The sequence below is a fragment of the Phaethon aethereus genome, assembly GCF_964289735.1.
Source record: "Phaethon aethereus genome assembly, chromosome: 20".
Classification (NCBI taxonomy): Eukaryota; Metazoa; Chordata; class Aves; order Phaethontiformes; family Phaethontidae; genus Phaethon; species Phaethon aethereus.
Window position 1 is genome coordinate 6,854,187 of NC_138596.1, and position 26,905 is coordinate 6,881,091.

General features: G+C 42.6%; 1 protein-coding gene across 1 annotated transcript in view; it reads right to left on the reverse strand.

The window, feature by feature from the left end:
- Positions 1-11,896: 11,896 nt before the first annotated feature.
- FNBP1 (formin binding protein 1) overlaps positions 11,897-26,905 on the reverse strand; it is a gene marked incomplete at its 3' end in the record, with an annotated part of 95,204 nt that continues 80,195 nt past the window's right edge. Inside the window, exons 11-17 of the mRNA XM_082009104.1 lie at positions 21,492-21,506; positions 21,307-21,342; positions 17,460-17,569; positions 14,263-14,395; positions 13,049-13,170; positions 12,455-12,594; positions 11,897-12,075 (exon numbers count right to left, since the gene is read on the reverse strand). Coding sequence (XP_081865230.1) covers positions 11,897-12,075; positions 12,455-12,594; positions 13,049-13,170; positions 14,263-14,395; positions 17,460-17,569; positions 21,307-21,342; positions 21,492-21,506 — 735 coding nt within the window. The remainder of the gene's footprint in view (positions 12,076-12,454; positions 12,595-13,048; positions 13,171-14,262; positions 14,396-17,459; positions 17,570-21,306; positions 21,343-21,491; positions 21,507-26,905) is intronic.

A 26,905-nucleotide genomic window follows, 5' to 3' on the forward strand; every position in this document is an offset into this window, starting at 1 on the left:
CAGTTTAACGGAAGCAGACGAGGTGAAGCAGGCAAGGCTGAGGTGGGCTCTCATGGGCTGAGGAACCCAACTGTGTGTTTGTGGTGGTGCTGGAACCTGAAGGATTCCACAGCATCAAGCCTGGCCTCAGTGGTACCAGACTCAGCATGGGGCTGGGACCTCCTGAGCTGCTCCTGTAAAAGAGGGAGGGAAAGGCTGCTCTTCGACATAGAGATAGAAAATGGGGGTGTAGGAAAGGAGAATTCGAAAAGAAAAATGTGGCCTTCAGATTTTTTTTTTAGACCAAATGTTTGCTGCAAACAGCAACTTCTTCAAAAAAGTGTCTACAAATGGTTCAGCATGTTAATCCTGTTTATGGGATCCTTGTATATACCCGGCCAGGCCCAAGGGGAGGTCAGAGAACGAGCCACTGTTGGGATTTGTCATTGTTTTAAGTTGTCTTTGTTAGCCGCTGCAGCCACCCTCAACTCTGCTGCAGAGGCTGTAGGGCTGCATGTCTGTGTTGTCCGTGCTGTTCAGAGGATACTGTACAGACTGTAGTGACACTCCTGTGCTTCAGTGTGATACTTTGTGCTGAAAAAGTGTTACAATAAATACATGTGCATTCAACAGTGTGCTGCCTGCCTGGCGTGGTGGGAGGGTCTGACAGCTTCTGGGGGGCATAGGTACTAATGAAATTAAAAAAAAACTCAACAAAGGCCTGGCAGTAACAGATCCTTCTGAACAGCAGCGAGCTTCGGTAGCCCAAGTCCACTAAATGGTTCTGCGCTCGTTCGGAGGAGGGTGCCCGCTGCTCCCCGTCAAAGACTTCCTCGCAGTGTTTCATTTACCCCGTTACAGCCGGGTTTGTCTCAGAAAGCCCGGGCCGGCTGGAGGCATGTGCTCTTCATGACCATCCTTGCTACGAGAGTAGCTTGCAAGGGAAGTAGTTGAGAGTTTCATCGAGCTGTGCTAGGTTTCTAGAAGAGAGTTTTCTGTGGGGCTGTTGGGTGGCTAAAATGTCCTTAACTGATGTCACCCACTTCCCTGGTAACACGGGAGAGCAGCTTCGCCACCGCGGCCGCAGGGAAGGCCGTGCTCTCGCCAGCCTGTCGCCGTGTCCTGCCTCTGTGAATTAATAAGAGTTGCTAAACCAGGCGGGTGCCACGAGTGCTGCCCGAGGCTGGGGGCTGGAGGAGCAGAGCAGCGAGTGACACCGCCTTAGCTGAAGCTCGAAAAAGCCAAAGAAACCGAACTCGAGTTGGGTGAATACAAACGCGCAGCTTGTTCTTTAGCAACTTGAAGGCAACCATCAAAACTCGCATCTCACAAACAAACGTCGTCACCTCAGCAACTGCTGGGGGGCAGCTCCAAACGATCCAGGAGACAGCACCGCCCTCCCCTAGGGAGGGGATTACTCAGTGTCTAGACAAACAGCTCGAGCGCTGCTCTGGCAAAACTGGAATTGTACTTTTTGTTCCTCTCTGTCCGTTAAAACACTCAAAGCTTAGTTCTACATCTATCTGTCATTTGAAATCTGACTGCAGCCTTGCTTTCCTCCGACTCCCAGGGTAGGCAGCTACAGCACTTCTGAGCAGCAGCTAGCTTTGGGACCCACTGCCACGGCAAGCTACGTTTCATGGCTGAACTCTTCGGTTCCTTTTGCAAATCTCTTTGCTTCCCCCCTCTTTTTTTTAATCGGGTCCCTTGCTGGTTGCAAAAAGGAGTGATGAAAGGCCTGTTCATGCATTGGCCTGACGGAGCTAACCTCACTAATCAGATTATCCACTCCCTCTCCCCAGCCTTCCGGGAGCGCTGGGCAGTTCAGTTTACGTGTGCTGCTCCTCTGCCGCCGACTCCTCTCGTGCCCAGACTGTGGCCTCACGAGCAGGCGGATCATTCGGATGCAGCTCAGCTGTGATACAGATGACAAGTACATGCTCTCACCGTACGATGCACGCGTCATGTCAGCCCGTGGAAAGGGGACTTGGCCCTTCCTCCGGTGGCGCGGGGCCCACGTACCGCACGCCGCAGCTCTGCCCTCCCCGGCACTCGCTCCCCTTGCCACAGCGTTGCTCTGTAGCCCACGGGTGCCAGTGGCACATCTCTGCCCCTCTGAAGGGCCCAAGTACACGCCCTCCTGAATGCTGCCACGCTCAGCCAGCACACGGAAACCTCATTTTGTTTCCTTCCTAGTTAAGGCTCAGCTTGGCTTCAGCTTCCAGTCTTCACTCACTCGTTGGGTTGTGCTGTTTCTATTTACAGTCAGCAACACTAATACTGCTTAAGATAAATCAAAGTCAGAGCCAGGTGGACACCCCCTCCTGTTCATTGTTTCCCAAAAACACGGAGGCAAGCAAACTGTTTCACAAACAGTACTGACTTCTCCTGAAACACTAATTTAAACAACCAAAATTGTTTAAAAAAAAAAAAAAGGCAGTCTGACCTTAAGAAAAAATCTCTGCATAGCTGCTCCAAATGAAATTATCAGTCAGGTGTCACCTACTATGAGCTGTACAACTGCAAATCCTCATGGCTCCTGGATGAGGCTATTTCCGATGAACTGGACTAACAGGTGAGGGAGAAGCTGTCCAGCCAGGGTTTTCATCTCAGCTAGAGAGACACCATTCGCCAACGCTGCATATTAAAATTGATTTGTAAATATCCTCACCCAGACTTGCAGAAATGCATCTGGTCTGCAGAGTATTTGGTGAAGGGAAGCACCACTGTATTTCATACATCTCCACGTTCAGGCACGCGTGCACAAATGCATTATTTGCTAGGCTTGCAACAGGTTTAGTTTTAATGCAGAAACAATCTGTATCAAAAACATCTGCCACGACTTCCAAGCATTCACTATGGGCATTACAAGGTACAGCTCTGTGACAGAGGAAGTATTTTCCCCAAGCTTCCAGTTCTCATGGCCTGCAGTGGGAAAAAGCAAGATCCACCTGTCTTTCCCAAGCACACCAACAATTCCAACCAGAACAGTGCATTTTTCTTATCCAAAAATGACCAAAAAATAATTAAAAAAAAAAAACAAAACCAAAAAACCAACCACTTCATTCTCCCTGGGGTGCCAGCTGGAAAGGTAATCTTTTGATAAAATTGTGGTTCAAAGTGATCTGATGGGAACTAGCTATGTGGGACAGTCACTCAAAGGTACTAGCCAAATTAATACTCCAAGCACCTGAAAATCCAGGTATGAAGGAACATGAAATAAAAGCCCCCCAAACAAGTACCCCAAGTAAGAATGTGTCATCATTCTTCTGAATATAGCAGCTAGACACGAGCACCCCACTGGAACAGGCCGTTTCTGCTGATCTTTGTAAATCGTACAGCTGGAAGCGAAATCCAAATCCATCCCATAGTCAAGGAGAATAATGAGGAGTACGAGAGCAGCTGGGGGGAGTTTCAGGCTGTAACATCTATATCTGGCTAAAACAGGAGGTCACAGCTAAGTTCCCGTTCTGAACTGGGAATGCTTGTGGTAAGGCAGCAAGCTTGCTGGGGAGCCCTGGACGAAATACCTCAACGAGCGGGAGGCGGCCCAGCAAAGAGGCATTGCCCTTTTTATTGGGAAAGAGAAGCGACAAAACCATTTTTCTTCTTCTCTGCATGATCAAAAGGGTCTAGTGAAACTGTCTTTCTGGAATTAAATGTTTATTTAAATATGTGGATGACTTTCTTTTCATTGTTACAAGGTCAATATTCGCTTTCAAATGGAAGCACTTTATTTGGTTGAATTCTGTCTCCAGAAATGAATGGGCAACACCAGAACCTTTTACATTGGCAATGAAATCACAACACTGAGATGCCACCAAAATCTAGAGATCAGTGCTCAAACACACATACACACACATATACAAATAAAAAAGTGCTCGACATCATCATGTTAAAATAGAATTTGGCTTCTTTTAGGTCTTTTGACACTTCAGGCAGGAAAACAAAAAACAAAGAACAATATGCATCAAATTAAATGAACTTCTGAAAAATACTCAGCATTAAACACAACTTTCAGTATCAGTAAATATGTTTCTTCTCTATTTACAGGTGTTAAGAAAGGGCATTAGAGACTTTTGCTGGGGATAAGGAGATTTTGTAGGATGGTCAGTCCACGCTTCTGGGCGAGATTAGTAAATTCAAGCAGAGTTTTTATAAACCAGTCACATGTTTAGTCCTTCGGATTTTGTAAAAGGTAATTTCTACAAAAATTACTCATTTGTTACCCTGAATAAAGGCAGCAGAATAAAGATGTGTAGGCTACAATACATGACTGTCACTATTTTTTTTTCTCGCAGTAAGTTTTAAGATCCAGGCTTTCAAGAACTAGTTGCCAAGTTTATAAAAACTCCATACATGGTCTCTTAATAAAACTTTTGAAGAAAATCAGTCAGCTAAAGCTAATGCTCCTTCTAACGCGCTATTTAGCAACACAGACATTGCAATTGTTCAAATGTTCCACAGAGGCTGACAATAATATACTGTCCACCTAGATTAAATATATAAAAGCAAACTTTTATCTAATTTTTACATAGATGGCACAACAATAGGTGAAAATGAATTCTCCTAGCTGCTGATTCAACAGTGCATTGGACACGAGAATAAAAATATTGCAGCTAAAAATATTTCGAAGATATTTTTGCACACCTGTTAACTGCTTAACCATTTAGATCCCCTGATAGATGGATGTTGGCCGTGCAACGCAACAAAGCCTTTGCACAAATCTTTGCCACGAGAGCCAGCCGTGTGGATCACATTCTGCTATCGGAGGCTCGTGGATCTAAACAGCTAAGCGACCAGAGTAGCAGCAATGATAAGGATGGTAATTTAGTCAACTGTGACCCTTCCGACACCACTAACACTGTAGCTGAACAGCCTTGACGTTGGTATCGGCTGCTTCGCAATGCAGGCTCCTGAATTAGACTAAAAAACATAACCTTTTGCTGGTTGATGCTTGCAGATATTAAGCACCATAATACAACAGCTACAGTACTAACTGTAGGACAGGGACTCTGTGCTATTAAAAATCAAAGTTGGTATCTTGAATGGAAAGGGACAGAGTTATGAACACAACATGTAATCCAACTCAAAAATTACTTCATGCTGAGTGGGGATGACCTAGGCAACCCCCAACACGGAGAGCACACGATTCGTGGACACGTTTCTATATGCTGACCCTGCACAAAAGCACAGCAGGCAGCAAAACAGCACACACACGTTTGTCTGCAAACTAAACCTGAGAGGTTTCATTTTAGGGTCGCTGCTCGTAGTGGCTTCTGTATCGATTTTCTGAAATTCTGGGGATCTTACAAAATATGCTGAAGTTCACTGAAAGCAAGTAGATCTCCCCAAATGATGTGTTGATCTATGAATAATTAGGCCCTCGGGAGCTATTAAGTAGCAACTGACTAACGGGGCTCAAACACGTACAAGGTGACTGTGAAATCCCGGCCATGGTAAAGACACGGGGGAAACCAACAGTTACAACACAGAAGTTCAGGAAGCAATTGACCCTTTTGTAGGCAGTTGAGGTCCAGATCACGTGACGTTTGGAGATACGACAGCTCTCTGTCCACTGCATGACGCGATAAAATGCAGCATCACTTATCATGCTACTTCTGCTTCAAATAAACCCATGTGAGAACAGGATGGCTGATGAATAAGTCACAATTCCTGTCTGGCTTCTGGGTTGAGGTCCAGTCCATGACAAGGAGGGAGAACGAAATAGAGCGCAGTTTCTTTTTTTCCTTTTCTCTTTTATTTTTCTAAAAAAAATTCTGTTATTCAAACATTAACCGATGAAAACACACAAGAGGTCATGCAAAAGGAGAAGGCAGGTCTGAAATGCTGAAAAACAAACCAACAAAAGAAAAACTGCAAAGAGATTAACAACAATGAGCCACAAAATAACGTGACCCTCAGGAAGGTGGGCGCAGGCAAGGCAACAGGGCGAGCATGCAGACTGAAACGAGAGCAAAACGGAGGTCTCTGTGACGAACAAAATGGGGCTTCAAACCAAAATGCCAGTGTCTCTGTGTGTGTCTGTGTGTGTGTGAGAAAGAGGAGGGAGAGAGGAGTGGGGGAATAAAGAGGAGGGGGCAGAGAGAACAAGCAGGAAAACAAGCGTACATACGTGAGCTTGAAGGCTTTCAGGAAACAGCAAGGTCATGGGGATTTAATACTTGGAATGAGCATCAGCCTAGATTTAAAAAAAAATAAAGGCTGACAAGTATTAGTGACCTTTTGGGGAAAGCAGAATATTGCATAATGCATGTGTATCAAATTTAATATCTGCAGATTCAGAGCCCAGTCCAGCTGCTGTAACACTGTTCCCAGGGGAGGGTTTCCACGTGTACGTACCTCCCTTCGATGAGACCACCTGCAGGATTAGCACTAAAGGCACCGTGTGAAATGCGGATGGAGCAGTGCATACATTCAGATGGACTGTGGGACAAGGGAGGACAGAAGACAGACCAGTACATGCTTGGGACACTCTGGTTACCCTTTGCATCAAAGGGCAGCCAGCAGTTCTTTGACCGGTGTTGGGAGGAATTGGGTGGGGGGAAAGTGTTGGTTACGTTTACAGAGGGGCTGTGCCAAGCTGGCAGCGGAGTGGGAAAGGCTGATAAGTTAATCTGAGCCACAGGTAGCATGCCATGAAAAAGAGCAAGCATTTGAATGGTATTGGGATGGAATTTAGGTCTGAATTTTTCAAGTGGGAACTCCAGACAAGACTGGGAGTCTGGCTTTCCGTGGGTGTGTTTTAACTGCCTGCAGGGTAAACAGACCATTTTGTTTCTCCTTCTGCGACAAGCTCGCCCCGAGGTTCTTGCACCAGCACAAACACCTTTAGGAATCTAAAACATAAGAAAGACAAAAAGAAAGAGACTGGATTAGAAAGAGGCTGGGGAAAACGGGATCTGTTAAGAGTAGTACTGCCTGCAGGAGGTTAAAAGGAAATACAGCATCCAAGCATCTACCAGGTGACAAGGGGTTAAGGAAGGCTCAAAACAGTAATCATTCACCCTCAGCCCTTCCCTCCAGCCTGGGACAGCATCACTGGGGACACTGCTCGCCTCTGGGAGGAGGATGTAAAATAAAACTGAGGAGCAGGACGCTGCCAGCACCTTTAGCGCAACAGAGAAAACAACAGCTTTTTAATTTTCAATCTGCAAAGGAGTACTGCATCTGTTCAAGTGACAGCTCCAGGGACCGTGGATGACACTGAAGAGTAACAACAGGAAGCTAAAACACGAAGAATTTTGCAGAGGAATCCAGACTAGCTACCCTTTCCACAACAGGCTGCGAAGACCTTTCATTCTTAAGAGAAGTGCAGAAATAAACAGGTAAGTGAAAGCAGTCTTAGCCCCTAAACCCATCCTTTGTCACACTCCTGGTCCCACAAACTTCTGGCCAAGGGTAAGTTTTCTCTGTGGCCAAGTGAAGCTACAATCCAGAAGTGTGATTTGGCCAAAGAGACTGCTGTATCCAAGGGAGTACAGGGTGAGTCCAAACTTCAGTTGCATTCAAGAGAGCAAGGGAACCTTCCGATCTCCTTTGCACCCACTTCCATAAAAGAAAAAACTCCAAATGACAGCACGAAAAAGTTTTCACAGAGCCACAATAAAATATTTTTCCTGAAAAGGAATTGCATTTATACTTAAGGTGGGAATCAGGTGAAAAGGAGCTCTGGGCCATTTGCTTTCCCTTACTAAAGTTAAACTTAAATTATTTGCCATTAAAAAAAATCTCACAGGAATGAGAAAATATAATGTTTATTAGAAGACGACACCATGGTACATCAAGCTATAAAGAGATTCCTGACAGATGATGATTCTTTAAAAAATAAGAATAAAAAGGAAACCACCACACCGGCCAAGTTTATCAAACCTTAACGCAAACCAAAAGTTTCTACGCAAGTCCAACCAGATGCAGGCAGTTGAGTAACCAAAAATGCTTATCAACACAAGAGGGACTGAGTAGTTACCAAAACAAGAGCTAGGTTAAGCAGAACAGCCTACAAAACCATTTAAATTTATACATATATAAAAGGATAAAAACAATTCAAGTTCAAGTAACTTTAGTTTTTAAGTTATGTTATATACATTTTTTTGTACTGGGAAAACTAAGGGCAAGTATTTAACAAAGGGATTTTTAAAAGCCACAGTCCAGTTTATAATTACCGTTTCCTAAATAATTTGGCAAGCATTAAATAATCAGATATATCCTAGATAAAAAGTGCATCAGCATGGTTAACTTTTACCTAATTATTTATATAAAGTCAAGGCTCTGTATAATGGTTACAGCAAAGAAACAGCAGAGCTGCAACACTGAGAATCACAGAGCAGCTTGTAAGGATTTATTTATGTAACTGGAGGCGAGGAGGAACAGACCCACAGTGGCAAAGGAGCTGAAATGCTAATCAGTCCAAGGCTCCAAACTTTTTTTTTTTTATCAGGAAGTTTAACTTCACAAAACAGTCTCTGTTACTTGCAACGTCACCCAAACAACCAGTCTTCCTGGTGGAAGCAAACATGGCACTTTTGTTGGGTGCAATGGAGAGTTTTATATAAAGCTGGTTATGTTCTTTTGCCTATCGCACTATTTCATGACATCCCTCGGCGAAAGATGGTTTTGCTCCCAAGCAGATGGTGAGGTACCACATTCAATAACAGAGTATGGTCAGTCTCGAGCAAAAAGGCCCAACTAGTGCCTGTATTCAACTGTTGTCAGCACCAGATAAAGGTGCTGAACAGCCCTGCAAGAAGCTACACCCATGTGTGCGCAGAGGAGTTTTCTTCCTCATCCCCCAGCAGCTGGAGGTTGGTATAAGCCCCAAAACACGAGTTTACATCCAACAGATCCAGTTCTCAGTCTGCATGTTTTTTAGCATTTATAGTATTTCCTGCATGCATCACAAAGAGAATGAACTGTGTGGTTCACTTCTGTTTGGAAGGACAATAATGCTGTTTACAAATAAATCGATACCGTCAGGCCAGTACTTTCATTAGCAGCGATGCACGTTTTAATTTCAAGAGGCAAACTTATACATGCATCAGCTGAGTGAACAGTACCTAACGGAGTCTTTCATTGATGGAGATGTGACATGTGCACTCATCTCTTCTAAAGAAAAACTTCTGAAACAGAGCTCTTAAAATAACTGTAGCAGCAAACCAGCAGAATAAAAGGTGAACAGGCCTATGCAAACCTACTCAGAGATTTTTCTGAAGTGATTTGTACACATCTGGAAAAAAAAAAAAAGGCAAAACAAGATAGACATTACTGTTCTTTTTTGTGATAGGGTTTGCTAACACCCTCGGACCGGAGGTTTTATTGCAAACTTTACAAAACAGCCCTCACACAGGTATTTGCAGGAGTACGCAGACCCAGCTTGGCTCCCACGAAGACTATGGTCAGGAGGGCGACTACAGCACACGACTTACCTGGCCTGTTCACCCCAGGTTCGGTAGCGAAGCCCTGACCACACAGGCTCCAGCTGACCAAAAAAGCTCGCCAGCTGCCAAGCAGCTTTTCACAAAGCATTTAGCAGCTGCAATTCTCAGGCAGAGCTGCCTCCGGCTCACGGCACTGCCACAGCCTAGCAAGGCAGGTATGTCCGAGCCAGAATTGATTGCGAGAGTCACAGATGTGCTCAGCGCTGGTGCGAATGCTCCCACCCTTCATGCAACTAAGAGGTACCAGCCGCTGAAGCTTCTTTCCAAAAAAGAGGAAAGAATTACTAAAGTTTGTAAATGCTTTAGTATTTACAGTGGCATTTTCAGGAATGTCATAGCTTCTGTTTCAAGGACTGAATAAAGTCACTTCTACTACGATATTAAAAATCAAAGATAAATTTGCAGCTTGCAACAAAGTTTGTCTTTTAAATGCAGTAGCACTTCCCCCAAATCTTTCTACTGCTACTGGGACATTTTATGGAAAGTTCTCTTAGCTTTCCTTTTTAACCAGATAATTAAGAAATAAGAGGTTAGTATTATAGTTCCTTCACATTAGATATTCACAGATACATTTGATTTTGCTCCCAAAGTCCAGCAAAATTAATGGAAAAAACTTTAAAGGATCTGAAAAACCTCCATCATTGCCACAGAAGCGGCAGCAACTGTATCAGCCTTCACTCCCAGCACAGACTACATTTTTATGATCGTTCAGCATCATCCTATAACTTACATAATACCATTAACATACACATTGCTGGCTGGTATTGCAATACTCCTGCAATAGTGCCTCCAGAAGGGTAAATTAAAGACAAACTTTTGCAAGTTCAGTTAGCAGGACTGTGTCAGTATTTCTCACCCCACCCAGAGATCTGCTTTGCTTCCCATCCAACCTGCTGCTCTGTTCAGTAATAGGGGATTTGCTGCAATGTTCCGCTGATGTGAACCACGCTGTGTGTCGGAGGGCAGGGAAGCCACGCTTGTTACTTAAGACAGATTTAGATGCCACACTAGCTTAGCTGTTTCAAGCAGCCTACACTGCTGAACTGCTGAAATGTTCCAGCAGAGTAATAATGTTGCTTTCAACTATTGCCACACACAAAGCAGTCACTCTCCATAGGAGAGAACACAGGGAGGAGAAGATGGAATCTCCCATTCTGCCTTGTTCTCAATATGAAGGAGAATGTACAATCCACACTCCTCTTTCAAAGGTTAATAAAAGCAGAGGGGCTGAGCTTTTTGCACTCTTTTGCATCTCAACTGACCCTGTATTTGCCAACACAAACATAAGCCTACCGTATTATGGCAAAATAAAACCGGACCCCAGATTTTCATCTGCAGCAGACAAGGCACTGTGCTGTTTAATACTGAATACATGAGAGTGAACTGATCAAGTTATAGTGTTTGTTTACAGAGACAGTCCTACTCCTCTCTTCCTACTGTCCGTAAGTCCCAGTGAGAATGTTTCAGTTTTCTTTTAAATTGGATGAGGCAGCTTGTTTCACACCAAGAACGCTAAAGTCTAGGGAACACAACAATAATCTGAAGGAATAAGTGACTAAAAAACCCACAGAATATTTGACAGTGGACTTTAAACAAATCCTGATTTGAAACTAAAACTTTTTGATGTCTCAGTGTACTGCATTACCAGGTGTTCATGGTGCTAGCATGTATTCCCACCAGGATGCCCCTGCAGCACTGCTTGCTTACACAACACACCTGTTTTTGAGGAGTTAAAAGCAACAACGGAACAGAAGATTGTAAAGTCTAAGCTCTGAATGTCTCCATTGATTGTGTGTGAGCAAAAGATTAAACCATTAGCTATGGTCATCTGAAACAGCAAATACATCCCAAAGACCATTTTCTGAACGGCAGGAAAGAATAGAGGAACCTTCTTAATGTCAACGTTTCACCAATTTATCAAGGACCACAGTGCTGTGTGGACAGGGTTTGGCAAGATGTCTCCCCTTCCAAACACACTAACTAAATGATGACCAGCTTTCAATCCAAAAGGCCCACAGAACACATTAGGCTTGGAAAAGCTACCACACGGAGACACAAAACAGCAGTCTAGGTATTTCCTATATAAGATTCCACTGAATCAGTCTGGGACAAACACCTGACTTGTGAGTATGTCTGGGATGCCACCTGGATGTCTGAGGAGAGCCCACATTATCCCAAATGGCTTTGTGCTTCCTGTACTAAGTCTGGTGTGCTGTAGCCGTGACAGTTGAACAAGCACTGTCTAGGAAAGGCTCCATTTCCCCTCTAGTTTTACAGTCTACCACACTACTCTGATCAATAAAAAGCACGTTTTGCAGTACAGCAAGCCATTATTAGTCCATGTACGAAATAATGCACTTTGTGGCATTGTACAGACTTTTAAAAGGCTCTATCTGCAACATGGAGCAGTTGCAGGGTTGGATATGTCTGTGAAAGCAAATAAAGTAATAATTATAGTATTAAATATAAGTCATAGCACCTTTGGCATTTTTGTCCAAATAGACTTCAACATATGATGTAGGGACATAACCCTCCTCATCTTCATTCCTTCGGATTCGTGTCCACCCGTCACCTTTGTCTTCTTCTATTACATACAGCATTTCTCCTTCTGCTACAGAAATTGTTCCTTCATTCTGACCTGAAAGACACAGTAACATGGAGTTTAGGCTGCCCTGCAAAATGGGAACCACAGATGCAGCGGGGAGTGCCCAGAGCACACTCAGATCACGTGCTGACAGCATGAACAAGCACATGTCCTTCTGGAGACAACAGTGTGTACACAAAGAACCAGATGTGATCCTGACATCAGGCTTTTGGGTTTTTTTCATGCAGAGTCCATGCATAGTGAGAGACAAATCACAGTCTCAGTGCCTCTCTACAAAACAGGATCGTGCCAGAGTCTCACTCTCCCATTCTTTGTCTATTTAAGCACCGCAGGGATTAAATTAAGGTTTCCCACTTGTCCTTGGCAGGTGAACAAAACAGTAAGTGAAATGAGTGTAAGGGCTGAGCAATACCTTCAAATGTATAGAGCGCTTTACATGTTCCTATGGTGGGTAGTGGTTCTTCATCATCAAATTCATCGTCAAAATCTGTTGCCGATACTTTCATCTCAGTCTCCTGACTTTGCTCTTCTGTGTAACTGCCATCTGGGCTGCTCAAGAGAGGAAAATACACAGCAACTATAGCGACCAGTCTCAGGAGCAAAGAGAACCACAGGCACTTAAGGCAAGGTGAGCAACTGCAGCTGGAGCAGCTCAGCAATTCCAAAGCACGCTCACAACTGGCTGTCACATTAACAGCTGTCACAAATGGGTGAGACCAGTCATTTTTCCCATCAAAAGCTTAAAAAATGCACCTATCTCATTCACCTTCACAGTAGTGAGTATAGGGGCTATTACATATTCCATAACATTCAGAAAATCCCAGCTTTTGAAGTTGGGATCTTGCATATGCTAAAATCAGCAAGCAAAACACTTCACGGAGTGCCTGCATTTAGTCTGGTTAGAGAATAAGTTTCTGAACGCTGCAGAGCTACAGTTTTCCCGATTAACAAGCTAAGGCGAGCGGGTCCAGTTATCAGCCCGAGCAGCTCTGTGCAGATACTGTACCTCTCCCGGTCCTGTGCACAGCTGTTCACTGCTGCAGTGTTCTGGGCTTCGTACAGTCCGCTCTGCCGCCGGGCCTGTTCAGTCCGCGTGGGCAACCTGCCCTCCACCTCAGCCAGCCAGCCCTGCAAGGGGAGAGCACTCTCATGCGTCCGTCATGCTTCGACTTGCGAGTGGATGTACGTTGCTTTTACTTTGTTGTGTCATATTTGATATTCAGACTATAGAACCAAAACCAGTTTGCAAACACATTTAAATTTTCCTTTGGGTTGCAGTTGTCAGGGGGAATAGATTCTGTACTTTTAAGTTTATATTAAATCTATTGGTCTTGCCAAAAAACACACTTACTGAAACTTGATTCTTTTCTGACACTGGGTGCTGAAAGCACTATGACCCAAGAGCAGCAGTTAACAACAGCTGTTGGGAGATGCTGCTGCTCTAGTCACAATCAAGTAAAAAGATGTCTAGCAGCTTATAGTAGTCTCAATTAACATCAGAAACACAGCAACTTCAGTGACTGCTGAATACAGGAGGACTAAAGCTGGGGAGAACGAAAGACCCAGTGATTTTCAAATGGGTAAGAAAGCAATGGATAGTAAAGCCAACTGTAAGAAACATCTAAAACTAATGGGCTCTTCATGTACGTAGTGTAACTTACAGAGTGAAGACTTTTCTCAGCCCTATAATCCTTCTCATGTAATTATAATGGCTTAATATATTCTAAATACTACTTATGCTCTTGAGATTCTGTATCTCCAAGAAGCTTCCTGTTAATGGCAGACTAGTCCTTAAAACATATTTCATCTGATGGCTTCTGTCTTGCTGTTAGACTATAAATGGTGCTTTGCACTTACGTTCCTCTAAGTTTTCCACAGACATCTGTAACATGGTACTTCAAATTATTTAATTAATAAAAGAGGCATCTGAACCCCTCTGGGCAGTCCAGACAGCACTACATTTTCTCTTATCCTCCACTTAGCACAATTTGTTTTCTGTGGCAAATTAAACAGCAGGACTGTTGGCTGAGAGTCACAAGAGATGGTGCATATTTACGTTACACAAATAGGCTCAAAGATCTCAATTAATGCAAGTGCTTAAGTAGCACTTAGCCATACATAGCAAGAAAATGCACCAATACATTTGGAAAAGCAATGAAGCATCTGCTTAGAACTGCGCATACGCTGAGCTACTTTTTACCAAAATGTTTCTTCCCGTACCTCAAACTTTTGAACTTCTAATCGTAACTTTTCAATGTTCTGTCCAAGCTCTGCTAATCTGTGGTCCACACTCGCTGCATCTCCCATCTGTGGGTTCTTGATATACACATCTTTCATTTTTGTTAAGGCATCTCTGAGAGACAGAAGCAAAATAAAACACATAAGTGTTAGTGCGACTGGGGTCAAATGCCTTTCTCTAAACGAGGGCAAATGAAAGGATAATAAACTGCCTTTTCTTTACTCTGTGGTTCAAGCCCAATTGATTACAAAGGTAACGAAGAACATCCTGTATAGAACATGCCCTGTATAGAAGCAGCCATGAAAAAATAACGGTAAAATCACTTGCCAGAAGAGAATTTACACTGTCAGAGATGGAAAAAAGTGAGTGACACCTTTACCTAAAATGTGACATGACAGAGACATTGTACACAAGCCAAACTCTTCAAGCCCCTACATTAAGAGGAGCTCTTCATTCTACAGGCAGCTGAGGGCTCTTCACGTGAGTGAGGCTGCCGGGAGGAGCCTCACCAGCAGATCGTGAGGCTACACAGGAGACGCGTTGTGTGCGTGTACCGACACAGTACATTTAGACCAGATGATTCAAGCTCCATGTGCCCCAATTGAAGAATCCTAGAGAAACAACTGAATTTGGGAATCTGGTATTGACTTGTAGCGTGACACACTCTTTTATATAGTACAATTTCCACTTGCTAACCCTGGGGGAAAAAATAATAATAAAAAAAAATCTCGCAGCCATTGCAACAAATGACAGCAGCAACCTTCTAGATTAGTATCATCCTTGGTTTTGGGGCACAGACAAACAGTTGCATCATTATTCTCCATCATGGGCTGAAATCCACTTGAGAAACTGGGACAGAGCTGGATGTGAACATATTAATAATAAAAATGGAGTGCTAACCAGAAATTCTCACTCTGCCTGTTGCAGTTTGTCTTTTGCAACCCAAATAATTTGTAAGATATTTACTTCACACTGCTTAAAACGAAGCTAAATCCAGATGGTTTGCATTTGTCGCAGCGACAGATGGACCTTAGGCTGCATAATGCGACCCTGCATCCTGTTAAGTTATACAGCATTTTTACTGGACTCTTTCTGGGGACTGTGTTTCATATCAACCCAGATGCGAAACGCTTACGGTTTCAGAGATGTTAATTTGAAGGCCTGCTCTGATGAATGTGGTACCGTAAGGCCAAGATTAACATGGTACATGCCTTCATGAGCTCCCTTAGGAAAGCCTGGGGAGCTCTCGCCGACAGCAGTATGCTGCCTTTGACCCAAGTCAAGTTGAGGCTGAAGTCATCTGCATGATGAACTTTTCAGTGCTTGGAGAAGGGTGGACTTATGAGCCCATTTCCTGTATTACTGGCACAGCTATTCTGCTTTTCTCTAGGCAGTAGTTGGGGGGAGAAAGGTTAATGCGAGTCCCACGACTCAAGTTAACACTCTGTATATTTTAGACTTTCCCACCAAACTCTCGACAATTGCAATCCTGTGCCTGCCTTTGCTTTGTGTGTATAGAAAATGGGAAAAAGTGTGGGTGGCAAGGAAGTGGGACTGCTCTGTGGTTGAAGCCCTAAGGGACAATATTGCAAACACATGAGTCACTATTATCACTACTTTTTTTAACTCTTACTTAACTGCTGGTGCTAGTTCCTCAATCATATACTATCTTTATTTAAAATAACTTCATTCTGCTCTGATTTCATACCCGATTTTAACATTGGGTTACCTCAGAATCAATACAGAGCAGAAAGGAAAATCTGTACAGAGACAAATGTAAGTTACCACAAAGGAATAATAAAAAAAAACCCCACACACAAAGCAATGAGAAATCATATAACCACGTGCAGTTTTCCTTTCTTATTCATAATATAAAACACAGAGAAGAAAGTTTGGGTTGCTAGACAAAATAAACAGGTTCTTCAAAGCAATCTAGCAGAAAACTAGGCACATCTGTACAAATGCAAAGCAATATTTAGGGACAGACTAGTACCAGAGAGAGGCTAAGTCACGAAATCATTCAGGGAAGAAAAGTTCTGTCTCTTGCAGACATAACATGCTGAAGCTTTAATGCAACTGTAGAATGTAAACAAACACAAAGCAACAAATACAGGCTGCCAGAATACATTTAAAAATGTGTAACTAAAATAGCCTTACTCTCAACCAGAATGATAAATGCAGCCCTGTAGAAAAAGCATCCAGAAAAGCACGGGAATCATTATCTTTCTGCTTCCAGGAAGTGTAAGCTACAGATCAGTCTTAAGATGCACCCCAATCAATCAGCACTCCTGACGATGTTATCGTGCTCAGAACAGCCTCGCTTGCTGGGATCTACCCATGCCCGTCATACAGTAATAGGCACTCCACTTAGTGCTGAGGGGTCTATGATTGTACCTCTGACTGAGGCTGTATTTACATCCTGTTCTTTCCTAGAAAAACCCCTCAGGAACAGCTCACATCAATCACAGAAATACAGAATCACTAAGGTTGGAAAGAACCTTCAAGATAGTCAAGTCCAACCATAACATGACATCAAGTCAACCCAACGCCACCGTGCCCCCTAAACCATGTCCTAAAGCACCACATCCACACGTTTTTTGAATACTTCCAGAGATGGCGACTCCACCACCTCCCTGGGCAGCCTGTTCCAATGCTTGACCACTCTCTCAGTGAAAAAATTTTTCCTAATATCCAATCTAAAAAAAAAATCCAATCTAAAAATCAAGAAACAATCTAACAGTAACCTTTGTCTGGCTCACAATTAACTCGCTGGTCTCCTGCGAAAGCCCAAGAAAACAGCTCCAGAAAGAAGGAAAAACGGTCTCCAGATATGCTTATATCATTTCCATCCTTATACTAGGATCTTCCCTTCTCACGATTCCAAAGACAGGTATGTACCACACTGAGGTGGGAGAACTGAATAAACAGAAAGCCAGCTTTTGCCCCAGCTCTGACCTACAGGCAAAATTAAATAACTGATTTCAGAATCTAAGTTGTGGAGAGCCTTGATCCTCTCAGGTGTTTTTAGCCATACGTAAACTCTGGTTCTTCTTTTCTTGCAACAGCACATGAAAACAAACCTAGAACCTTGATTTAATTTGTTCTTTGTTATATTTTAGTTGTTTCTGTTCTATATGAAACAACCTATTTCGTTTTTCATTGGAGAGGCTTGACATACCTTTGATCCATCTCCTTCTGAATATCTTTGTTTAGTTCATCGACTTTTTGCTGAAGTTTCTTTCTTCTTTGCTCAGGTGGGAGATTGCTGAAGTCTTCTGGACCTGCTCCCTGCACAGAGTGGAATGGGGGGGGGGGGGGGGGGGGAGAGAAAAAACAAACAACAAAAATCAGAGCCTGAAAAAAAATCAGGATTGCATTTTGAAAACAGCTCAGAAAAATCTGTGCAAAATCACAATGGTCTGAAGCATTGTTATTGTTTGTGCTGTTATCAGTACAGGGAGTTATCAGTCCCTGACTGGTCAGGAATCTGTATGCCCTAGAAATAATCCCAGGACCACATCCCAGTTCCATACCAAATGGCTAGTTGGTATGGAATGGAAGATCACCAACTAAGGAATGCCAGAATTCAACAGCAAAGCTGAGAAACTACTTTTATCCATAGTTATCATCAGATTTTATTTAACAGAGTTCCATTCTCAAGGAAAGTTCTCCTTCCTGCCTTCTACACTGCTACAGACAGCATCCCCATAAAAACAGATGCCAGCTTTTACTCCTGTGTCACTGTTGCACTTCTCATGTACACTATCAACTGCTGGCTTGCTCCATGAAGTCTGAGTGTTGGTCCAATACAGTTAATTTGTGTCAGGGCTCTCCTGAACACACTGAGGTAATAGAAGTCCTTCCTCTGGGACTCCGCAGTTTAAAAACATGCTGCTTACTTTCCAGGATCCACGTTCCATGTCAAAGTCTCTCAATTTTTCCTCTCTCACTTGTACCAGCATAAAAATCAGGAGTTTTATCAATCAATTTGGAACCGTAACCAAAGAAAAAAATTGAAGACCACAGCGGGTACCTTTGTGTGATTCTGCTTGAAAACCCTTTTTCCGCCTTCAAACTGCTATGCCTTCTTCTCGATTGCCTCAATTTGATATAGCAGATAGATGACACACAATACACATCCATACTATTTTCTTCAAAGTACAACGTATTTTTGTCATGCAAGAAAGCAAGGGGGGCAGTTTGGGTGGGCTATACTGAACACACATCAATACTAATTAGTAGCACCATAGAAGAACAAGGTTCTTGTACATAAACTTGAATTTGTACAGGTTTTTCTTGTTGTGATTTCTGCTCATTCCACATCCCATTTCTAAGGGGGAATTACGGGCCTATGGCAGTAAGAAGGGTAAAAGCACAAAGCTGAGTAACCAAGTTCAGTGGTCCATCAGCTTATGGAAAGTTTGTGAGCAGAGTTGTGACATTAGTCTTACTAAAATGCCAAATCTCTCCCAGAAGCGTGATTTAGTGGACACGCTGCCACAAAAGCTGTCCATCAGACCCTTTCAGCTCTGCACTTAATGTGCTTCAAGACGGTGCACTTTTTCCTCTGCAGGTGCAGAACAAGCTGTTTACAAGGAAAGCGTGTGGGTGTCAGAGGGATGGAGGACAAGTACAAGCAGGTCATCTCCTCCTCCTCCTCTGGGCTAGCAATTTCAAAATAGCAGAACAGTCAAACCTAATGAAATTGCTGCCGTATTGATTTTCAGTAAAAGATGGCATACGCGCCTAGTTAAGGATCATCTGTGTAATGATACACTTAACATTCCATTTCATGAGACAATGAGAAAGCAAATTTAAGACAAATTAAAAAAACAACTAAATAAGTTACACTAATTCTAAAACTTCAGCTACATGAAGTCCTAGAATTGCTTACATTACCTGCTATGCATGGTACAGGAGAGATCTATTTTAATTCATTCTTTCATGATACTACTATTTTGCTTGATAGTAACTCCCACATTATATTAGACACGAGAATGATCCTGTACGGATAATCTACACACTAAAGCCATACAAATATCTTTTTATGGCAAAGCATCTGGATATAGCTTTGTAAATAAACAAGCAGTTACAAGAAAGACTATATAGCATATTCTTCTCAACTCTAAGTAGAAGAGAAAGAAATGATTGAAAATACCCCTGGTTATACGTTAGGAGAATGCAACAGATGTATTTTGGAAAAGCATCTTCTTTTTGATTCTTCAACTTCATTCAAAAGCTCTAGGCTAGACTAAATTCATTATCTTTGTTCACAATGCTTCAGACCAAAGCCTTAGTGTCGCATAGAAATGCCTGAGACTAGGAGGTGATCTCACTCAGACTTTATTCCATGCTCAATAATTTCCCATCATAACAGAAGCTACAGTTCCTCTTCCAAAAGGAAGGGTCAAGGAGCAGTTTTTGCACATGCTGGGCACATTTCATGCTCTCAAGCAAAACCACACCGGGGGTCTCTCTCAAGTAGTGAACATTGCCTGCATTTTTGGAAATGCTTCAGCAGTGAGGTGGCAGGGTGGGGAATCTGTGCTATTTTTGATGTGTTAACATAGGGCCAACAGAGCCAATGCTCACTAGATTTCCTTGCATAAAGATACTGGCATTTAGGATGCAAATTGTCCCAAGATGAAGGACTGTGGAAAAGTTAGGCCCAGTTTCTGGGCTAAAGCTATATATGGGGAGAGCACAAGGTTTATCAGCCCCAGTTTTGGCTCTTGTATAGCTAGGATCCAGGAGGAAATTACAAACAAGCCGATTTCCTCCGCCTGAGGCGCACACAGGTGTCAGCCCTCTCTGCACATCTTTTTGATTTGTGCAATTCTTGGGGAAAGGCCAGGTCAGCCATTTATTTTGGGAGGATTTGTTCCTACATACAGAGGCTTAGCTCAGCTACATAACGTACTAGCACTGTGACTAGGAAAACAACAAATGGAAATCCCTGGTATAAATGCATTGGACTACCAGCCAAAAGAACAAGGTCTGCAAGTAAGCTAGAGGCTTCCATCACTCCTCAGGCCCACCACAGGTCTTCAGTGAGAAGCTGTATCGTTAATGGAGCCCAAGCAAGTCACTGGGTTGACAGAGCTGCAGCAGGACCCGAAACCTCCAGAACTACACCAGGTAGCTTTCACAGCCCATGAATTTCCTCCAAATAAGCTGCTATGAACAGAACAGGTCCACAAGGATGTATCCAAGATCAATGTATGTGTAGGGGGAAAAGAGAGCACCTAAAGGCACTGACTGGTGAGGAATAAGAAAACTTTCAAGCTGAAGCAGTTAAGGCTCTACTGCAGATCCAAAACGGCAGCCAGTCGTTTGCGGCTCTTGCATGCTGGCATGACGTGGGTCAATAAATCAGTCACATTCTCCTTCCGACTGGGCTCACAAAAGGCAGAGGAACACAGACAAGTGTCAGGAACATATCAAGGTGTGGAGTATCTCAAGCAGTACGGTACCTTGTGTATGAGTTTCAGCACATAATTTGCTTTCCCAAATATGTTCACCCCTTCTGTTTCCAATGCAGTAATATCTTATCTTACCGTAGTCCAAGAAACCTTCTCAGCTGCATCCAAGATAGAATTTAGGATTCATATATATATATATCTCTCTACCTCCATTTGTGAATTCAAATCGGACTGAGTTAACCTTGTTGGTTAAGGTTTACAGAACTTTCATTAATATCACTATTAGTTATTCTGAAGGACTACATAGGGCTGTAAAATGTAGGTGATACCAATGCAGATTTCCAGTAATACCTGGACATGGAAATCTAACTTTGCAGCTATGTTATACAGAAGACATGCTTTTCTCTCTGGAAAAGGTCCAGCAAGCACAGACACCTTTATTTTTTTTTTCTTTAAGTGTTTTAACGTATACTTATACAGTAGCAGAATTACTCGATACTGTTTTTCTACATTTTCATAGCCCTAGATTATAAAAGTGAAAACTAAAATATATATTAGTGTTAATTTTTTAGCAGCTTATTAGAAAGACTGAATTCTGATCACCTCTATTAGACTCCAGACCTGTGTATTCAGAGTTATCTGATAAATATCAAAAAAAGCAAACACAAAGAAGAAACAAATTTAACAGTTAATTTCAGTGTCATGTCATATGTGGCACAGTGCACATTAAAACACACACAGAAAAATGTGATTAAAACACAGGACAGGCATGCTGTAAATGTGCTTACCAGCTTGAGAGAAAGCTTCATGTAAAAATTGGAGAGATACAGGGTGGGGGGAGAAAGAGAAAAAAACAACAGTGCATCAGTAGAAGAGGAACTTTTTCAGACTGACTTTACAATAAAATGACACATAATCCCCTTGCTGTTGGAAGGCAAAATGGGTAACACTAACAGATCTGTGCAAAAGTTCACAAGATGGGCCAGCGTTATCAGTCTGCTGCCGTTTGCTCACCAGAAACAGAAATGGGAGAGCATTGTACCTCTACACGCGTGTTTTATTTAGCACCGCAGGTTAAAGTCTCACCTGGATTGCTTATCTACAGCAACTACAACAACAGAGATTTTTCACATCACAGTAATGCCTCGGAAGTGGAAGAAACCTCAGAACTTGCAAAATGCGTGCAAGTCACTTTAGATCAAAAATGTGCCAAAATGCAGTGACGAGCCTCAGCCCCTTTATGCAAGGGCTGAAGAGGGCAGGGGATAACACCCACCCAAAAGGCAGTGGAGAGGTAAGCTGCAAAAAGCATGGTGGGATCTCCAGCGACCTGCAGCGACTTCCTAGCTCTCAGGCCTATGTCCAAAGGACAACATCCCTGAAACGCCCCTCGATTGCGCACAGCGCTGTCTGGGCAGTCACGTAGTGTCCTTTCATGTTCTTGAAGAATTCAAAAATAAATACTCGGTCTCAAACACACTTTGGCCATACAGTCAGACAAGGTCAGGACCAAGAAGGAGGAAAAAGAAAACCCTCTTCTTTTTACACCAAATTGATCCTACGACAGCATAGTAAGACGTTATTCAAGCTCCTTAAACAATATACATGATCTGACTCTTCAAAGGTTACCACATTTCCTGGTGCAGAGCCAAAACATTATCTTTTAGTTACTCTGAGAAAGTAAGAGACTGAAGTGAAGCGTGTGCTTAAAGGACCTACGCAGCAGCATGGTTTGCCTCGCACATACAGCTCTCAACAGCGCTGGAGAGCCTCGGAAGCTGCCGGGTGAACAAATGTGCCCGGGCAGCCGACCACCAAAATTACCAAAGCACCTTCCAGTATTGCAAGACGTTGCGACAGCTGCAATTCAGAAGGTTTGCCAAGAGGCAGGGAGGCTAGCAGTGCTACAGGGCTTTTCTGTTCCGTGCCAAGGAGCACCAGTTCGCTGCTGTTCAAGATATAAAGCCAGATTTTAAAGGGAGAATCAAAGTTATGCTCAGCCTCCTTCAGCAACCTGCACCGCGCCTGTCCTACCAGCTCTTTGGGGACAGTCCTGAAATGCTCACACTACGCAAACTCGGAAGTGCATAAATGCCTGTGCTCGGTGTTAGAGACAGTTGAAATGTAGAAGCTGGAAAACGCCTCTTGCTCCAGGCGACGACCTGTACTGTGAGACTTCTGAACCTCTTTCCATTCAAGAGTTTGCCATTATTTTACTACCAACAGCTCCTGAATATGATGCTCTCAAACAGACGCTCCATTTTTAGCAACAGCGCAGTTCTTTAGGATTGGATTTAAAATAAATAAAGGTGGCTCCACACCTATGAAGTTTTTGACAGCGTGATTTAAGAAATACGCATTTTTTAAAAATAACAATTACAGTTAGTTATTTGTATGGCAATACACGCCAGACGTTCAAGGAAAACATATGGCCTTGCAATAAACAGTGAAATACTCCATTTGAACTGATGCATTTGGTGACAAAGCAGCAGTTAAACTTCCCTCTGAAGCTCAGTCCATTAGGAAGTAAACACAGGATAATAATCACAGTGCAATGAAGAAATTCACTCAGCTACAAGACCATTAAAAAAGCATACAAAACCAATCCATTTAAGAGAATAATCATACAGGAAAGAGAAAGAATAAGCTAAAATATGCTGTGAATAAATTCAGCGTAGGCAGCTTTTGTTTGCATAATTGCTTTAGCACTCCTGTGAACTTTAGCATAGACATGATCAGCACAAATTGAGATCCTTGTACATATATACAGACAAGACTCATGGTGCAGAATAAATATTTACCTACAAAGCACTCTATAAAAGGCACAAATGTATGCTACATGCGCTAGTTTCTAAAGACTACTCACTCTAAAGGCACTATACTACTGCGAAGAATCATCTGCATCAAGGCTATTCTTTTGCTGTAAATTCAGCAAATTTGAAAAGGATTATAAACACTATGCCAAATTCTTATGCTGTTAAGTATGACAAAAATAGAGAACTTATTAATAGCATTTCCAAATAGTATATCAGGGATTGTTATAACCAATACAAATAACAAAGCGCATCATAGACTGGAAACAATGAAATGCTGAAATAAGTCATTCACAGTTTTCCATTTCTGAAATGTACTCATAATTTTACATGAGAGCGATTCAGTTTCTACAAACAAATATAAGCAGACTGAAAATAAATCTGCATTAAACACTAAACAACTACTTTTGCCCATTCTGTTGGGTTTTCACAGCTAGAAACTTGCTCAAAGCTCCTGGGAGAACAGGGGCATTCTTTCCTCAAATGATCAAATAATTTACATTTCTTCAACATGAGCAAATCTGTTTCAAGCTGTCATTTTAAAACAAGTCTAGCTTAGTCTAGCAGGGAAAAAATGAGAGCCTAAGAGCCACAAGCTTCAATAACACATGAGAGTGCATGAAAGCCAGCTAGTCCATGTGTTATTGGACAGTCACGGACACTAACCTCACTTACAGAAAACAGGGTTGAAATAAATCATTGGACTTCCATACAACCAAGGTAATTTTCTTTCTTAGTGGTCCTATAACAATCTCCCTACATTCTGCTTTATCCAGACACCAGATTTAGAGGTCGCATATCCTGATTCCATGAACTATCATCATTACAGAGAATTCAGGTAAGCTTCAGAAAGCTCCACGGAGTGCTCCATGACCAAGGCACTGAACGTGTCACTGCACTGCTGTAAATCAGGGGTTGGCTCATGATGCTCAAGGCTGCATTCATAAAATAATTTAGAATAAATGCATGGAACCTGTTTTAGTACTTTCTCTGAATCTCACAGGTCCAACTACTTTAATTGTGCCAATTTCAGCATTTCCAGGACTAGCAGACATCTTTCCTGCACATAACACAGTAAGCTGCAACTCATCTCCCACCAAATTTTCCTTTTATCTTTTACAAAGCACATTTCCACAGCACACTCTAATGACCTTGTAAGTGGGGTTAGCGACTGTGTAGCAACGGTATGGGCTGATCACACCATACACGGACTTACAACATATTCCCTAGCCTCAACGGCACACGTGGGTGTCCCTAAAGTCCTCTTCATGAGTTCTTTGTGAATATACAAAGACTGTGTCTGCTGGTGAGTCAGCAAGAGAAAACACATCCGTTACACTGGAGACGAGCACGGCACCTCTGTGTTTACTGCTTCTACAGCAAAAGACAGCTTGGCATTTAACTAGCCTTTAAGTGCAGCGTAGAAGCTTCCTAGAAACTAGGCGAATATTAAGAGTTTAGCATTCTCACAAAAATTAGGAAGTACTGTATTTTTAAATGCTAGCTTAAATACAAAAAGTCAGAAAACATCTCTCTGCACCAGAATAAACCATGGCTTTAATGACCCCACCCACCAAAAAACCCTGGTCCTGGCACAGATTCATACACTTAACATTAGGAGTAAAACAAGTATTCCCAGGGGCAGGGAAGAGAGCAGGTACGAGAGGGTGGTTTGTTTTGTTTGCTGATTCTGCATGTGCACAGAACAAGAAAATACTGATCACCAACAGCCAAGTGTGGAGGGAGAAGACTGCACAACATGTCACAGAGGCAAGACAGGATGGTGAGGGAAAACATTAACTGGGGCAATGGAAATAAAATCACATTGTAATGAAGTCAACAACTTCCACTAAAAAGGAAACCACAAAAGTCCCTCCGTGTGCCTTACGGAACTGCCCGGAGGCTGGAGCTTGGGTAATGACAGCAATATCTGCGTCCCAGCTCCCCGACCCACCCTCTCTGCTTAATCACAACCCAGGCTCCGCGCTAACAGAGGAAAGGCGAGTGCACACCGCAGTCAGTCAAAGGTGTAAGTTCTACCCCTGGATTTTGTTAGTTCAGAAGTATTGCTCTTTAAATAAAGGTGCTGATGTTACTGCTGCTATAGCAATAAAACAAGAGAACACAAAATTAATATCAACTAGCAGAATACCAAGTCTTCTTTGCTCTCAGAATGGAATTAGAAAAAGCAGAGCAAGCATAAATGAAATGATGACTTATGCAAGTGGTTCCTCATTTTTTGTACTCTTCTGGCTTTAACTTCCCTAAAGAGACAGGGTTGATTTTAAGTGTTATGCTACCTTTATACTGCCTTTTTAAAGGGTTATTAGAAACAACACTCACAAAAGCTGTGTAAAAGACTCCCCCCCCCCCCCCCCCCCCCCGCTTCTAGTTCTGATCCATGACAAGTGCTGTAACGGTTTTACAGTATTTTCTACAACAGACATTTCTGCTGTTGGCGTTAGAAGAAAGAAGCTTTGAGGAAAATACAAAAAGGTGATTAGAAAACCATAGACACTGACAAGAGTCAGCACCTGCATTTTTAAAATTTTTAAATTTTTTTAAACAGGTTAGGATTTCATATTGGCAGTGACCACTGATACTGGTATTGGTGCCTCTACATTAACCTGGCATCTGTTGTAAAGTGTTCAGGCATCTGCTTCCTTCCATGAAAACAAGATCCATTGGATTTTTGGTTTGGAAGCAAAATTAAAACCAGACTGGGCACAAGGACATATCATTACTAATTATATCATTCATTCTAATAGTCACCAGTGATTTTTCCACTTCAGTTTCATACATTTATCTTTCCAAATGCAACATAAAAATGCTAAACCACAACTTTAGAAGGAAATGACTAAAACATACTGCCTCTCCAGACGCATTCTGTTATCAAAGATTTCATGGAGGAATTGTATGCGAATCCACTCACTTATGTTTCACGGATGAATTACAACATGCATTCTACTGGTGGTATTTATCCTGTTAAGGTCTTAGTATCTACTGGACTTGTTCACACCAAGTAGCTCCTTTTCATACACTTCTTCCTTAAGCCAGTGCAAAAAAGGAATATGATCCAGTTTCCTCTGAAATAAACAGATTGTTGCCCCAACTTTTGTAGGAGTTAACAGCTCAGTTTATCAGCAAAGCCAGGAAAGACCTGCTTCACAATTTGGTTGAATACTCTAAAATAATACTTAAAATTGCCTTGTGGCCACCTTTACTGCAAGGTGTCTGGCTGGAGAGGAATTTTGTTTCTGAACAAAACCAGCAGTGCGGAGACAATATTCAGAGCAAATGAAATTATTCAGTGTCCAAAGCCAAACACCCGTTACATTGTACTGTCCTGCTGGCTCCCTGCACGACCTTGCCAAAAGTTGCTTCACTGA